Here is an 18507-nt window from a genome sequence, read left to right as displayed (position 1 = left end):
GCATGGCTCTAGAAGATGATGTGACTTGTGCATCAAACTTTTCAATTTTATTTGCTTTATTTAGCAAACTGAAATAAACATAAAGTTTGTTATAGCCTCATAATCTATAGTACATAACCTATAACACATTCTCTATAGCACTTAGTCTATAGAACATAATCTATAATACATAGTCTATGACACATTCTCTTTTGCACTCAGTCTATAACACATTCTCTATAGAACATAGGCTATAACACAGACTATAATACATAGTCTATAACACATAGTCTAGAGTACATAGTCTATAACACATTCTCTGTAGCACTTAGTCTATAGCACAGACTATAACATGTAGTCTATAGAACATAAACATAAACAATAAAAATCAAGTGAAAACATACATGTTAAAGGCGCTGTTGTTAAATGCTGCCAACACAGGCAAAAATGTGGGCTGAATAATATGAAACCAGTGTTAGTATGGCAATAAGTCATCATTTTGAAAAAGTTTCTGATTATTTTACTAAAGCATAATTTTGGTGAACTCAATATTCAAACCTAATAAATGGTGTAATTTTGTCTTCAACTGATATAAATGGTCTTTGCAAATTTAATGCATGCCCTTTGGCTGTAGTAATTTGCACACAGAATTGCTGGTTTCAAAATGACTTTCAGGCTTACTAAATCACATCACAGGTAGAAAATTAATCCACTGGTATAAACACCACTCTGTATTTTGCACCTTTAGGTAGAACTGCTCCAAATTGCTTATTCATTAAACCTTTAGTAAATCGATGCCTAAACTGAAGCAAAGAAAATATACGTTTGCAGAAATACAAAACAAATCATTCCCTATACAATAAATATGACTATTTGCAAAAAGTACAGACTTATTAAAATAAGATGTTGAGGTTCTCTTTGGGAGTGACAAGGTTGAACAGGATTAGGAACAAGGACATCAGAGGGACGGCTCATGTTGGATGTTTGGGGGACAAAGTTAGGGAGGCCAGATTAAGATTTGGACATGTTCAGAGGAGGGAGAGTGAGTATATTGGTGGGAGAATGTTGGACATGGAGCTGCCAGGAAGGAGGAAAAGGGGAAGGCCAAAGAGGAGGTATATGGATGTAATAAATGAGGATATGAAGCTAGTGGGTGTAAGTGTTGAGGGTGCAGAAGATAGGAATAGGTGGAGGGAGATGATTCGCTGTGGCGACCCCTGAAGGGAAAAGCCGAAAGAAGAAGAAGAAGACACACTTATTAAAATGGAAACTGGAAATAAAGAGAAGTTACTCAGCTGTAGTTAAGTTGCTTTTCATGAAATGTGAACATGGTAATTGTGCAGCAGATGTTGAGGCAAAATTCCTTATACATTTATGCAACTTCCTATACATTTATATCATTAATATTAAATGAATTAACATGGCTTGTATTTTTCTTTCTAAGCAGACTGTTTAGACAACACCTAATACTTCAAAATGACTTATGATCAAGAAATTATGACATTTTCAAGCCAAGCATCAGAGATTAATCTGAAATATCTCTCTTATAACAAAATAGCTTTTACATCCAAATGAATCTTTCAGATCGAAGGAGTTAATATCACAGACTTCTGCATGAAGTAGTGAATCTTCCCTCTCTTCACTGTGCATAATGAAGTTTGTCCAGATGGAGCTCTGTAGGACTTCTAAAGTCTATCACTGGAGAAATACTCACTCATAAAGACTGCCTACACACACAGATATACACCACGTCCCTCAGCCATACAGAAAGTCCTGCATGACTCATGTCAGGAAATGGAGTAAAAGAGTGAATAAACACATCTCTCACAAATAAAATAACCTCTGAGCTTCCCAGATAAACCTGGTGATTTGCAATGCAGCACACACACACATACACAGAGTGCATTACTACACAGCAACAAAGAGCTGTCCAAAATGCTGACCACCCACACACACACATGAAACAGTCCCATTAAGTTTGTCCTACAAGACGGACTTAATAAGCACTTCCACAAAAACAAGCTAAAGCTCTGAGTGAGGAGGAGGAGGAGGAGGAGGAGGAGAAATGGAAAAGCTAGAAATGGAAAGGTTGAAAGGGAGGAATAGAGGGTTTAAGAGGAATTTTAGCTAAAGGTGATATGGATACTAAAAGAAGGGGGAAATGGAAAATGGTGGAAAGAGAATGAGAGAAGGAGAAATGGGAGAGGGAAAAAGAAAAAGAGCGAGAGAGAGATTAAGTAGCTGGAGGCACGGAGTGGGTGGTGATTGAAGATGTGAAATATTCACCAGAGAAAAAGCCGCTGCTGGAGCGACCATGAACACACATGCACACAAAATCACACACACACACACTTATATATTTCATCACTAACACACAAAAGATGCAGAGGAAAAAAAACAAAACAAAACAAAACAAAACAAGCCTGAAGCAAATGACAAACCTAAATACTTTATGCAAGACACACACACACACAGAGACAGACATCTCTCTCTCTCTCTCTCTCTCTCTCTCTGTTATTTGGTTGTTGGTTGTTGTATGGCATATTTAGATTTAAAGAATTTAGTATTAAAAGCATTTAGAGTTGTTTTTTTAAATACATACATACATACAAACATACACACATACATAAATACACACATACATACACACATACATACATACATACATACATATAAGAGCAACAAAGTGGCACACAGCAGCAACAAAAAAAAACACTGAAGCCTTGCAGACTGGCCACATCCATCACATAGTGCTGACTTGACTCAAACACAAGACCATTATTTTCCCCTTGACCACCCACTGCTTTCATCTTCCTACTGCTATGGCATGTTGTTTTTTTCACAGTAATACCTCATGATTTTATCAGTAATGACTGATATGCAAGCATATCAAAGTAGACATCTAGTGTAATTAGCCAAAGGCAGGACTTGTTGATCACACACAGGCAGTAACATGTGCTAATTAGATGACTGATATTTAGCAGGAAGTCCCGCCAACACGCCAACTACTCAATCACTGTTTGAAGCCTTGCACAGATTATTGCAAACCATTTTCCAAAGTATAAGTTAATTCAAGGGAATAAAACTGCCCTAAGTATATATACACTACAAGTCAAGCGTTTTTTGTTTATTTTAGCTATTTGGAAATATTTTAGAATAATACTGAATATGAATACCAAGCTCCTCACTAATTGTCCTAAATTATAAGTGGAAATTACTTGCCCGAGAAAAGATTTAATTTTGAGTAAGATTAAGCTCTTAAGTAAGTTATTTATTAGAACCTAATGATTACTAGACTCTGAATATTTAATGTTTAATAATAATTAAAAATGTTATTAAACATGCTTTTATAATTATTTTTAATACTATAGCAGATTTGACAGAAAAATCCACCAGGATGTGACTTTTGCTCATATGTGAGCTGAAGTGATATATCATTAAGAAAGAGGATGACAGAATTATTTATCCTACGGTGTAATTACACTATCTGACTTGTCTTTTATCCTGAAGACAACGTTTTTTGCCAGGCAAAAGATGAGGGATTTGTCATTTGTTAGACAATCACTGATAAGATGTCAGCGATCACTGGAAATTGGAAATGCAAAAAATAGATTCTATGTAGGATTTGTTCAACATCTTGTACTATAATGATGAAATTAAACATATAACATATAATATAATATATGCCAGACTTAGAAACACAAAACATCTGAGTTATTACTGAAGGCATGACAGGAAATATACAGTACGAGTATCAGGTTGCAATATAGAAATGAAGGCCCTGTTATCAATTCGTATATTCATATACACAATCTAGGGCTTATACTGTCTTAAAAGCACTTCTTATTCAACTGACACATTAAGATATTTAGTATTCAGTATGGAAAGAAATTCAATTAATTTAAAAGCTTATGAAGTGTTTGTATATGAACAGTATCTCACACTGCATGTTAGTCTTCCTTCGTATGCTTTCATAAGGCTTTTTCCTTTCCATCATTTTCCTGCATGTTTTTTCCAGATCAGGTTATGTGAAACTGGGCAGAATAGCACAAGCTCAAACATAAACACCCGCCCTTCTATGCCAACTGCCACCTCGATACACAACAGGGTGAAAAAGTGTGTGTTGGTCATAATATACCACATACATGTGTGATGCGTTGAGATATTTTTTCATCTCTGTAAGGCAGGCTTCACACAGAGATAGCCAAAAGATAGAGAGTGATGCTGAATATGCAGAGATAGAGAGAAGAAGAAGAAGAAGAAGAAGAAGAAGAAGAAGAAGAAGAAAGAGATCAACAGGTGATTTTTCCTGTCTCTGATCTCATATTTCTTTTTTCTCTCTTTTCATCTGTGAGAGAGTGTGAGCATGTATGCGTCTGGTCTGACTGCATAGAAATGACATTTTTTGTGACAACAGTCTAGATCCCTGACAACAACAAGCACACAAAGCAACACGCACACAGACGAACATATGTGCGCATACACCCCAACAGTGCCATATCCATGTTGCCATGACAACAGCTCTTCCGAGGTAACAAGCAGGAAGAGAGCGTGTGAGTGGAGTGATAAACACCCAAAGCATGTGCAGTTCAGACATCATACATTAATACACATGCATGCACACACACACGCATGCACTCACTTTCTCTCTTTCTCACACACACACACACACACACACATAACACAAAAGAAAGACACTTTCACTTAGTGCTGCTGAGAAGTATGTATGTCTCTGGGTGGGTGTGTAAGAGTGATGGCTATAGATTCAGCACATGGCAGATTCACAGCCACTGAAGCTTACAGAAATCTACTTGTTGCATAAGTATAGGAAAGAAAGGAACAGTGTGTGATTGTGTATGTGTATTTCTATACCTGTGCATGGTTTAATATGTTCTATGTAATTAGAAGACTAAAGGTAGTGTTCATGTGCGTAGGACTCTGAGTGTGTGTTAGTCCTCTTCCATGTTCTCTCTTTGTATGTGTGCACTTGTTTGTTCATGATTCTGTAGATAGCAATGCAAAAGCAGGGTTTATGTGAGTGGGACACTGCTGTTTTGTTTGTGTGTGTGTGTGTGTGCGTGTCTACCCTACCTTTGGATGGTCGCCTCTGTTTGGTCTGCATGGTCAGTGTGCCCACCACTGCTCCCATGTTGTCGCCGTGGAAACAAGCGTGTCTGAATGGATGTCACTCCGTCACATGTGCTTCACTCACTTACTCTGTCCCTCTCTCCGTCTTTCCCTCATCCTTTCTTCCCTCCGCTTGACGTTTCTCTTCCTCACTTTGCTCCCCACTTCTTTGCACCCCCTCCTTTCAGTCTCCCCTACCTCCCTCCCTCCCTCCTTCCCTCTCCCAACCTCCCTCCCTCCCTCCTTCCCTCTCCCAACCTCCCTCCCTCCCCCTCCCTCTCTCTCTCTCTCTCTCTCTCTCTCTCTCTTTCTCTCTCTACTTCTTGTTGAGTGCTGGCGTCATGCAGTGTGAATCAGGATCAGAGAGCCACTTCATCACACACACTCATAGCTTATATAAGCATGCCAAATTTGCCACACACACTAACATAAGAATACATATAAGGAGCCTACAATTCTAATACCTAATTAAACAAGGAATGAGTGGACAAAAGAAACACAGGGCAGAACGATGGATAGGAAACTAAGAAACATAATGAGAAAGAAGGCATAAGAGGCAAAAACATGCAATGGTTCAAGGCTTTATATTCAATTTAAGAAGTAAAATGGAAATTTCTTTCCGAAATAGTTCCATGTTTGACAATATAATGTACAGGGATCGACTTTCCTTTACCTCAAGTGTGTAGCCGTCTGGGAAAACCCTTTACTGTGAAAAACCCTTCACATTGTTGTGACATTTGGATATCTTCTACTATACATAACTATATACTGTCCTGAACTGAAATATCACTCAGACCTATTTAAAGTTCATTTTAAAATCTGTGAGAATGCTATATTTATACTCCACGGTAAGACACCAATACACTGTCTAAAATCATCTACTATTTATTGATTTATTTATGTAAATGATATAAATATGGCTCTTAAAACTGTTTATCCTATCCTTCATTTATTTAGTGCATATTTAATCATTTTGACAAAGCCAATTATTATAACCTGATTTAATATTATCCTGAGAAACAAGCCATATCAAACAAACACCCTGCCCACCTACATCTGTAACTTAATCTATTTATGGAAAAGGATCATTAGTGACACTTCATCAAACACTGGACACTACATCAAAACTCACTGGAAATTGAGTAAGGATCATAAGCAGTATCCGTGTCAGTGTCTCTGGTTTTGTCTCCTGAGTTAAATGGCAAAGGATGAACAGGAGACTCATCATCACTATTGACTCAACTGATCAATGCCCAGACTTAAATCATTGCTGAAAGTATTGCTGATTAATTCAGTGACTTTTGATCTGCTAGCTAAATTTCCTTAAACATTTTGTCCACCGCCATCTCTCGTGTATGAGACAGGAATGTGCATCACAGACCATTTGACAGCTGGTAGTTCACTATATCACTATATCACTATAACCAATTCAACATATCTAATATTTTAGGCTTACATCCATTTGTTATAGCATGTAACTAACACCTTGATTAAAGAAGAGGGAAAGCACACTTAGCTAGCAAGCTATCACTTAAAACATTTTAGGTAGACTATCTGTTTTTACAGCCATGTTTGTTAAATTGGTTACTACTCAACATGATCTCTGCAGGAAGGTATATGCAGGAATTTTATTCCTTTTTATTCCCCCAATTTGGTCACTTGCCATTAACCAGCAATTCATTAGTGGGAAGGGTTCGACAAACACATGCTTACTCTGAGACATATAAAGCTAGCCAATCAAATCTTTTAAAATGGCTTCTTACTTCGTGTAACCAGGCAGAAGAACACACTTGGAGTGAAGTGTTATCTATCTATATATCAGATACATGTGTTCACAAACACAAACTATTGACCATCCTTCATGTACCTAGGCAGTAATTTTGCTGTCTTGACTCCCTTGGATGGCTGTCAAATCATCGGGATTTGAACTTGCAATCTCCCCTGGATAGCATAGGCAAGGTTGAATAAAAAAAGACATTTCTACAAGGTGCCCAAATCCATTAGTTGTTTGCAATTTCATCCTACAGGTTTTCCCAGACCTCCTCATATACTGTATGTAGTCAGTCAGTTATTTGGTTCATTTTGTGAAGGAGCTATGAAAATAATGTAGCTAAAAAAAATAATAATGAAAGCTCAGAGCTGTCAGTTTAGCTTTGTATATAAATATATAAATGTATATAAACAAGTCTGTAGTCAATTGTATATGCAAATATAATTCTACATTAACATAACCATATTAACATCACTTATAATGTACAATTCAGATAGCAGTTGATTCTTTGGGGAGATGTCACAAATGTAAACATGATACTGGGTTCCATCGTTTTTGCTTACATTCACACACTTTTCTTTGTCACATGGGTTTTACCTGGACATGTGCAGAAGAGAAAAAATTAAGATAATGCTGTGAGCATTGTTAGCAAACCAACGTTCATTATTTCTTGCTTTGTGAGGCACATTGCTTTTATGACTAAGTCATCAGCTGGAATTATGTTTCTAGGAAGTACATCCCTAGCACTAATGCGTCAGTGAGCAAATCCCCTTGAAATGAATAGGGGCTAATGTTAATGACTCTCAAATAGCGAGAGTGATTACCAAACTATGTGTTGAGTGAGAAAGTTGACTGCTATTACTGTTTTTATCTTTTTGACGTCTATAGTCTATTTTTATACTTTACCGGTGTGTTATTCGCAACATCACCCTTGAATTGACAGAAACTAAAGAGTTTGATTACATTTGAGTTGGGGAAATATTATGTGCTGTTGATTTTGTGCTTTGAATTCCCTTCTGTTCCTGTAGATTAAGTCTTTACATAACTTAAAACACAGAAATAATTTTCAATTCATTTCTATGTACATTTAAACATGTTAAACTAGCTCTGAGTAAGCCAGTTTCTATGAAGATAATATATAATATATCAATTTTATAAAATAAGAGTACACCTCTCAGGTTGACCCATTTTATGGTGTCGCTGATTAAAACACAGAATAAACATTTCAAGGTATCATTTGATGATTCATAATTCAGGCAGAGCTTTACAATGTGTGTTAGGTTTATACATGCCCTCAATTCAGTATATCTGAAACGAGATCTACCTCAGGGATGTCTGTTCTCTTGCTGTATGAGATCTTCAGCAGATAACGTCTTCTCTGGCTGTGCAATTGCTTAGCCATGATCTACTGCTTCTACCACTCTGTTTCTGCCTGCTATGAATCTATCCATTCCTGCACACTCCTCTGGCAATCTGACTCAGCTGAGAGAAGAAAAAAAAAAAGTCATTTCATTCAGACGGGAAATGAGTGTTTGATATGTTCCCCTGAGCTGAACTGAGAGGTTTCACTAAGCTGAAGACTCTCACATGGAATTTGCATTTAGGATGCTGCTTCATGTTAATGTCTTAAACTATATTTCATTACACTGAATTTCTGATTCACACCCTGGATTTCTGGAATAAGCTCCGTATCCACCGCAGCCATGACTGGGATAAAGCACTGACTGAGGACGAATGAATAATGATGAATAGAAGAATGAATGTCAGGCCCACCCAGACTAATTCAAATTTTATTCCAACACTAGATAATGTGGTGTCTGTAAACAGGACCTTGTAATTCCCCCTGAGATATGCGCAGATATCAGTCTTGCCTGCTGGACCTTCACCTCCACCTCCACCACAAATAGCTGATTCAGAGTCTGGTCACAGACCGACCAGCAGCCAACACTTAAATCAAGTGTCCCAAGGCCCCAGAATTGAGAATGGAGTGATAGAAAGTAGAAGCAATCAAGACATAGAAGAGATGTCTGTAGAGCAATGAAACGGTTATAGCCTTATTTACAAGGAGCACTGCCAAGATGAATGACAGGGAAAAAAAAGAAAGCAGTGATCTCTCAATATTTTTTTCTACAACCAGTGAAAGAGAAAGAATAAATGGAACCTGTTTTGGTGCGAGTCATACCCTTGATTAATTAAACCCTCCTGGCTAGGAGTTTCCATTTTTAAAATCTTTTTTTTTCTTCCCTACTGTCATACCTCTTTGTGTCTATCCCCCCCACTGTTTCACCTTGATGTGTCTCTGTATTTCACCTTGACTGTGGTGAATGTGGCAAGGTGACTGTACACCACCTAGAGCTCAGCAGTGAGATAAAGCAGTAGATAGCTGGAAAAACATTGCAACATACAGATCAATTCTTCCCAAGAAACACACAGCAACATCACTGAATTATGCAACAAGAAGTAATATCTTCACTATCTACCACCCTGTTTCTCTGTACAGACATAATTATGCTGCATGGTAGATTTTTAACAACCCAAAATTTGAATATTCCCAGTTTTCTCACAGCCATTACTTAAATGTTGAATATTTAAGTGTGTTTAGTTGTTTTGAAACAGACTAAATGTTAAGTAGCTGAACTCCACACAACTCACTTAATAAATGCACCCTACACTCCAATATTAGAGACATATTCACATAATTGCTTCAGTAACCTTAAAGGTAATGGGACAGTTGTATTCCAGCCAACAAATAAAAATGGATCTAAAAAGGTCTGCTCTAATAATAGCTCACTTCAGAATATTATTAGAAGATTGCTCTCAGAGAAAATGAGTCAACTCTCTACTACTCAGTAGGCATCTTCACATTTGGTAGCTACACTTTTTTTTTATTATTCTGCAGTTACAAGAATGATAATGTACAAAAAAATTTGAATCAGGATGATATTAGTTGGGAACAGAAGGATGTATAAGTAAACCTAATTAGTCGACATGGGGCAGAAGTCAATACAGAAGACAATTCAATTAAAATAAAGGGTAAAAACAAAACACAGAGAAAACCTGAGAAATGCTTAAAAAAATCTCTAATTCTTAAATAATAATACTTAAATAAATCTCTAATAGAGGTGGTAGTAGTAGTAATGGTAGTAGTAGTAGTAGTGGTAGTGGTGGTGGTGGTAGCGGTAGTAGTAGTAGTGGTGGTGGTGCTAGTAGTGGTGGTGGTGGTGATGATGGGAGCAGCAGTAATAGTGGTGGTGGTGGTGTTAGAAGTAGTAGTGGTTGTAGATGTGGTAGTGGAGGTAGTTGTGGTTGTGGTGATAGTGGTGGTGTTAGTAGTAGTAGTGGTTGTAGATGTGGTAGTGCAGGTAGTTGTGGTTGGGGTGATAGTGGTGGTGTTAGTAGTAGTAGTGGTGGTGGAAGTAGTAGTTGTAATGGTGGTAGTAACAGTGGTGGTGGTGGGAGTAGCAGTATTAGTGGAGGTGGTGGTGGTGGTGGTTGTAGTATTAGTAGTGGTGGTAGTACTGGTCATGGTATTGGTGGTACATGTAGTAGTGGTGGTGATTGTGGTTGTGGTGTTGATGGTGGCAGTGGTTGCAGTTGTAATGGTGGTGGTGGTGGCGTTAGTAGTAGTAGTAGTGGTGGTGGTGTTAATGGTATTAGCAGTAGTAGTGGTTGTAGTATTAGTAGTGGTGGTAGTACTGGTCATGGTATTGGTGGTACAAGTAGTAGTGGTGGTGATTGTGGTTGTGGTGTTGATGGTGGCAGTGGTTGCAGTTGTAATGGTGGTGGTGGTGGCGTTAGTAGTAGTAGTAGTGGTGGTGGTGTTAATGGTATTAGCAGTAGTAGTGGTTGTAGTAGTGGTGAATGAACTGGTATAAATACACAGAAGTAAATGAGGGAAAAAGTTCAACAGCCTGGTCCCATGAGAGCGAGATAATATCCGGAACAAATTACAATGTAGATTTGTACTGGCTCCTACAGGTACCTACAGTTTTTTTAAACAAATCTAACTTTTTTATACAGGGAACTGAAAACTTTATATAAGAAAAAAAACAGGCACAAAGATGGATGCATGTGAAGCGCAATTAAACCCTGTGTAAAATATCGGTAGTAAACTAGTGTGCAACATCAATTACGCAATGGCTCGATATCCACTCAGAAAAAAACAGAAACAACAAGAAAATTAATCTTCATTTCTCTCTGACTAATTCAGAGTTATGTACTCTTAATCATCACATGACATTTTTGCCTGTGAAACTAACACACACACACACACACACAACACTATCACCCCATTTCTTGAGTTTCACCCACACAAATCTATTTAACTAATCATAAAATGCTGCTCATAAGTAATATGATTTATAATATTATACAAGCCTGTGAAAACATCAGAGATGTAAAGGAACAACCTACATGTTGTTACTCTAGCTACAGTACTTGAATACATGGTTAATCTAGTGGTACTTTTTTACATTTTGGTACTTAAATCATAATCCTTTTACTTGGTTTTCTTCATGAAAATATTCAACTTCACTAGCTAGCCCTAATTAGATATAGATCACTGTCAAATTAGTTGTGTCAGTAATAGACATATGGAAAAAGTAATTGCTCAAGCAATATTTCTACCACAAAACTAATTTACTCTCACTTGAGCACTTTTCTCGGTCACTAATTTTCTTTACTTTCTTTACTTAATTAAATCATTACTACAGCAGCAGTATGTTTTCTAAAGTCTCTCTTTCCACCCCTGGAAAACTTGTAATACTGTTTAAGTCTCAGACCCCATAAATGTTTCTATGTAAATTTTGCCGGACGAGTGTCAGAAAAAAAATTGCGATCAAAAAACACAAAAAAACAGATTACTTAAAACACACTTCCCGCAGGGGCACTGAATAACTTCTTGTTTCTTTCTCAGTACAGGGAAATGTTTTGAAATTCATGACTATTCTAACCAGATATATTGAAGCTAGAGATTAGGTTGTAAAAAAAAAAAATGCTGGAATATTCCTTTAAATGGGTTGGAAGGCCAAGAACATTTCCCTTTGAGGAACGGCCAAATATCTTCTACAGAAGGTACTTTATGATTTTACTTTACACTTGGCCATTATTAGAATGATGTGACTCTTTACTGCAGTTTCAAACTGCTGCTCATTAGCCTGCTTAGCTCAATCCTAAAAGCTATCTATCTGACAATTTACGGTATTACCCAAATGCTGATGAATATCTTCGGCAATCACAAAATGCTGACCATTAGCATTTTTAGCCCTATGCTAAAGACTTCCCTCTGTAATTATATAGCGTAGAGCCATTCTTAACCATATTAGCTTGACATGAGTGCAGTTTTAGTGTTATTAGCCAGTAGGATACGATCACGCAGGTCATGGACACTGACTGCTATTAACAGAATGATCTACAACTGTTTCGATTTCATCCACCAGAGAGATAAATCTACATAGCATAGGGTTCATGGTTTAGAAACTGTGAAGTGAAGCAAGTGAGCCAGAATCTAGATTAGATTCACTGATAAATACAAGACAAAAACACCAGTTTAGTATTCGACTACCCAAAATAATATTACTCCTGGTAGTACTGTTGACAGGCAATTTAAGTCAGGGTATAATTGGCATCCATTCTGTGTAGAAGTGACAGGAAAATAGATTAGCATTGTGATGTAGCTAATTTCAACTACTTACTATGCAGTAAATAATGTGGATTATTTATGCTTGTTTAGCATTAACAAATTGCACCTCATACATGATAAAGGGACTCATTTTTCCTTTCATATTTTCTTGTACTATGTACGCTTGCAATATTTATGCAAGTCATTAAGGGTTATATTCAGACTTGGCAACTAAAAGTCTAAAAGTAATGTCAATATTTAAAAGGAGAACGTTGCTTGTATTTAGATTACACAGGTACTTATATTAACAAGCTTGTTTTCGTGGTGCATTCAGATAAAATTAAGATAAAGGACCCTGTGTATACAGTGCATACAGTTTACAAATAAATAAATAAAAAGGTAAACAAATGTAAGTACAGTAGATATAAATGAGTCGAGGGAAGACATTGAAATTAATTGAATATATCGCTGCATAGTTAGCACTAGTTGTATTTATCACATGAATCCATGCAGATTAAATCTTTAAATCATGAATCAGCAGTTTATAAAATAGCATTTGGCATCCAGCACATGATTTTTGTTTCAAAGGTACAGCCACAGAAAGCATGAGGTTTAGATATAGATATAAAGACATGCATATTTATTGTTTAAAGTTGAGAGGACTGGTCACAAATTATATATTTATTGTATTTTTTTTATAGCATGTGCCAATAATTTGTGCACACAATTTACTGTGGCTACAATATAGTAAATCATGATGTCATGAAATCTTAATATACACTATATTGCCAAAAGTTTTGGGAAACCCCTCCAAATCATTTAATTCAGGTGTTGTTTTTCGGGCTTCTGCTCTAATTCAACCCAAAGGTGTTCTATCGGGTTGAAGTCAGGACTCCACACCAAACTCGCTCATCTATATCTTTATGGACCTTGCTTTGTGTACTAATGTGCAGTCATGATGGAACAGCAAGGGGCCATCCCCAAACTGTTCCCATAAAGTTGGAAGCATGAAATTGTCTAAAATGTCTTGGTATACTGAAGCCTTAAGAGCCTTAAGAGACTTTCAATGGAACTAAGGGGCCGAGAACAATGCCTGAAAAACAACACCTGAATTCAATGATTTGTAGGGGTGTCCCAAAACTTTTGGCAATATATTTTATGTGTGAGGTGTACAATATGTGCATCAGCTATTTTATTGTGAGTTTGATTCATTATTTTGAGTTGTTGAATTAGTCTTGTAAACAAAATATGCACATGGCTTAAAGGATTAACTGAACAAGCATTCCTCTCCTTGAAAACTACAAGAAGCAAATTGAATGTCTTCCAGCTCAGAGGATGTCTACCTTCACCTCATCTGGTTAAACAAGAAAATGGACAAATCTGCCCTGCATCTGCATTTGCATACAGTTGATCTCTGTTGAACTTATGAACCATGTTACACCACACAGGACTCTGTACTATGTGCTGGTAATATTACTTCATTTATTAGTTTGGATGTATATCCTGATGAGCCTGTATCAGTCAGTGACATTTTAATGGCTATAGCCAAGATCCAAGGAATAGAACTCAATGTGAGCAGCTACAGGGACCCGGTGAAGTCAGACAACTGCTATAACATGTTTTGGTTGATTAAAGACTAAATGCACTACGTCATTGGGGATCATCTGCAGCGGTTGGATCACACTGTGTATAGAGATGTATTGGTTCATATTGTGTATAGTAGTCGCAAATTTCCCCACTGGTCTCACAAGATAGGATTAAGGTGGCCATATCTACCTGCAACATGAGTAATAAAATGAAATCTAACAACAAAAGCCAGCTAGGACTGCATTATCATGGAGGTATGAAAAGAAAGAGAAAAAAAGATACAAGCATTATGTGCAATAAATGAAAAGGCAATATATTACATGCAGAGATATTGTTGGATTTAGACAAATATGCTTTTTTTTATTTAATGCTTGCTCTTGTGCATTTGTGATATACTTGAATAACCATGCAGTGTTTTTGTGGAAGACTGTTAGTTTAATCTCACCTCTCCTACCTTCACACCCACTGATATACTGACTAATGAAAAACCATATGTCATTATCACCACATACTCCCCAAAGAAGAATCATCCCCCCCCCCCTCTCTCTCTCTCTCTCTGTCTGTCTCTCTCCCTCTCTCTCTTTCTCTCTTTCACACACACACACACACACACACCCTATATATTTACTATATACTTATCTCCATTGCACAGCCCCTAAATTACGCAATCTCCAATGTCCCAATTGTCTAGCATGTGCACTAGTGTTATTTGTTATTTTTTCACTCTCTAAGTATTTGTCTAACTCCTCAGTCCAATACTTTTATTCCTCTATCTATCTATCTATCTATCTATCTATCTATCTATCTATCTATCTATCTATCTATCTATCTATCTATCTATCTATCTATCTATCTCATCCACAATCTCAATAATGTCCTGATTTCTCTCTCTCTCTCTCTCTCTCTCTCTCTGCAGTTTGACAGGATAGGTTAGACCCCACAGTTTAGAGGCTGTGTTCCTTATGTAATGAATGAATCAGACATACCTATTGTGTGAGACAATTGATGCTGGAATCACAGCTTTCCAAATCTCATTTAGAGTGAGAGAGTTCGAAAGACTTCCCCCTTTAGTAGAAGTGTTATTCAGATGCAGATGATCATATGTCTAAAGATCAGCAGCTCAATTTTGAAAGATTTAGTCCTAAATATATATAATCTGTTTTATGAACATAATCACTTGTTAACTGGCCAAAACAGGCATTGCATCATGTCTCACTCAAAAAGCAATCTGGGCATAAATGTGCTGAACAAACTGTTCAGCTCAGACCGAATGAATTCCTCAGGGACATCAGACCATATCACATCACCGTGGGCCAAGCTGTTTTAGAATATAGGGCTGCTATAGTATAGAGGGCCATAGCTGTGTCCAAAACAGAAAGCAGCTGGCTTGATGCCTTTCTGCTTATGTCGTCTCATGAGATAGTGTCTTGAGACAGGGTTTGAAGGCAACATTTGTCACAACATTACGAAGATAGAGGCATATGCCAACAGCTAGTGATCTCAAAAGTCTGTAAAGCATGACGGAATAAAGTATCAGTGCATGTAATAAACAAAACAGACAACCATTCATTTCTATGTACATGTGTATGAAACTGACCGAATTATGTTTGTTACAGGAAAGTGACAAAAATAAAGTGACAAAGATTGGCTTGATTGTTTTCTGGGTCGAATCATTTGACGTCTGTGGCTAAACATCAGTTTAATCCCCTACACAAAGTTAGTTCCAATTTTTACAAAAATGGAAGAAAAATTTATAACTATGGTTTCATGTTATCTTGTCATATACAACCTCTCATAGATGTGTATGGAGGCACAAATACGTATATAAGAATATATATAAGAATACATAAAACTTGGAAGGAAGTATCCAAGATTGTTAGTGCCTCTGGTGAGTGCGTGTAAGTAATAGAGTTAGCTTGCTTTGCTAATCTGCAAATGAATCTATAATAAAGCTTGCCAAGTCCATTATTTAATTTGTGTTTAATTAATTTGCTTTATAAACCATAAACATTTAGTTGCAACTGTTTCTCATTGAAAACTGTTTCTTTGTTCATAGAAAACGTGTGACTTGTTGCCTGCTAGTGTGAGCATTTATTTACATTTCAGACACCCCACAATTAAATGTATTTACAGAACTGTCATCAGATCCTTGAGAAAAACATAAGGCTATGTTTGCTTGCTGCTTAGTTTTTATATATGGAACGATAGTAGAGACTAGGGCCAGAATGGTGTTTTAGAAATTTTAACAATCTTTACATAGTGCACTTAATATAGCCAAAGGTTTGTTGACACCTGACCATCACACCCATATGTGGTTCTTTCCCATACTACTGTCTTAAAGTCTTCACTGGAACTAAGAGGGCAAAACATCTAGAATGACAATGCCACTGTGCACAAAGCAAGGTCCATGACCACAATGTTTACCACAGTTGGAGTGGAAGATCTTAAGTGGTTACCCACCTCAACCCCACCACTGGAAACTCCTACTAACTTGGCATCAGTGCCTGACCATGGGTAATGGGTATAATGATAATTAATGAATTAAATCCACACAGTCACACCCCAAAATGTATTTAAAAGCCTTTCCTGAAGAGTGGAGGCTGTCATAACAGCAGGGAATAGTGAATGATATTGGGAATAGGGGAAAAATCTGGAATGGGATGCACACCATGCACATATGGGTGTAGTGGTCAGGTGTCCACAAACATTAGATCATATGGTACATATAAAAGCTAATAATTTTTTTCTATTTCTTCATTTGTGGAATGTAATGTCAGGAATTGCTCTAGATAAGCTTTACCCTTTTTTTAGATTCGTATTGTTTTTCAGTTAAGTGGCACCCCACTCACTGATTCACTGACCTCATTTAAAAATAAAATGAACACTTGATACTGCAGCCCTGCATTCTCAGTGCGTGACTTAATTTCTATCTTGTCTGGATGTGTGTACTGTGAGGAATGCCACTGTTTAGTTTGCAGACAGAAAACCCAGTCTAATTTTCTTTGAGCTGCACTGAAGCATTTTATGGTTCTTCCTGGCAATGTCTGATCTCACCATAACTTCCTACCATATCAGTGGTACTACCTCATCCTAGCATGTCCAGTAAAAATGAGCTGTATTTAATATTTAATATATCTAGGATGTGAGAAGAGAAGTACTGTTCATTGGCATTTTCTTCTCAACATATAGCCTATATAGCTAGATAGTTCAAGACAAACAGCACTAGAGCAAAGATCTACTTGTTGAGATATTAGGCTTCTGCAGAACTTCTATTAGTTGGTGATTCTGTCCATGGAGACGTTACCCTGTCATTAATATTTAAGTCCAGTCTTAGTTCAGTTTTTTGTAATTTTATAAGAAATGTGTGGAAAGATTAAACTCTAAAAAGGATGTGAAATGGATGTTCAAAGTTCCCCTAGGATGCTTAATTTTTCTGTACAATTTATTTTATTTAATAACATTTACACACATTATTATTATTATTATTATTATTATTATTATTATTATTATTATTATTATTATTATAAAAAATTTAGCCTTTTGTGTTCTTGCTATTTATTTTGACATCACTTTTTTTTTTATCAAATACTTCTTTTTGACTGGCTTTTAAATGTATATTGTTTTTATCCTTCTTGCATTTTTCCTTTATTCTTAATTTCCATATATGACTTGCTTAGAACTAACACCAACATTTCTTAACAGAGGAAACAAAAATATCTGTTATATTAACAGGGTTATTCTCCAAAGTCACTTTTGTTTGTTGGGTGTCTAAAACTATATACACAAAACTAAAATAGTGAAGAAAATGTGTAAAACCTTTAAAAAGAATTAAAAAAATGTAGCCCTATCCTAAGCAAGTGTAGGATATGATGTCTGCAAGGAATAGGATGTCCTATAAATACTCTGTATAGTGTGTATGTAAACAGGGCTGCCATGATGAAAAGTTTTTGTGTGATTTTCGGTGAAGTAAACAAAACAGACACAAATATAAAAGCACAATTTGTAATGTACACATTTACACGCAATGTGGTGAGAGGTGATTTAGTATAGGGTTACTTTAGGATACAAAGGATGTGATCACACACACACACACACACAAAGAGTGGGTGATTTAGCATTAGGTAGCACAGCAGTAGAATACCATCGCCTTTTATAGAGCGGCAGCTCATTGTGTATTTACACAAACTCATCCAGCAGCTGTGAGAAGAGATTCATTGTGAATGAAAATGGCTTGCTCACGTACACACACATGCTCTCTCTCTCTCTCTCTCTCTCTCTGACACACACACACAAAAACAAATAAGCTTCAACCCATATGACTGTGGGAAACCTTATAGATGTTCCTATATTCAATTCAATTTAATTTCTATTGCACTTTTAACAATAACCACTGACCAAAGCACCTTTACAGAAATCTGCTGAC

The 18507-nt window shown here is 36.7% G+C and overlaps 1 protein-coding gene across 3 annotated transcripts in view; it reads right to left on the bottom strand.

Annotated features, from left to right (window-relative positions):
- Nucleotides 1-18507, bottom strand: part of LOC131365223 (Kv channel-interacting protein 1-like) — a 42392-nt gene that overhangs the window by 10819 nt on the left and 13066 nt on the right. The window contains exon 1 of one of the 3 annotated variants that reach the window (XM_058408908.1): nucleotides 5071-5288. The exons of the other annotated variants lie outside the window; for them this stretch is intronic. Coding sequence (XP_058264891.1) covers nucleotides 5071-5128 — 58 coding nt within the window. The 5' untranslated portion in view covers nucleotides 5129-5288. Of the gene's footprint in view, nucleotides 1-5070; nucleotides 5289-18507 lie in introns of those variants that run through there. 3 annotated transcript variants of the gene reach the window in all.

The sequence above is a fragment of the Hemibagrus wyckioides genome, linkage group LG14 (genome assembly GCF_019097595.1).
Source record: "Hemibagrus wyckioides isolate EC202008001 linkage group LG14, SWU_Hwy_1.0, whole genome shotgun sequence".
In the NCBI taxonomy this organism is placed as follows: domain Eukaryota; kingdom Metazoa; phylum Chordata; class Actinopteri; order Siluriformes; family Bagridae; genus Hemibagrus; species Hemibagrus wyckioides.
This window is presented reverse-complemented; position numbering and strand designations above follow the sequence as displayed.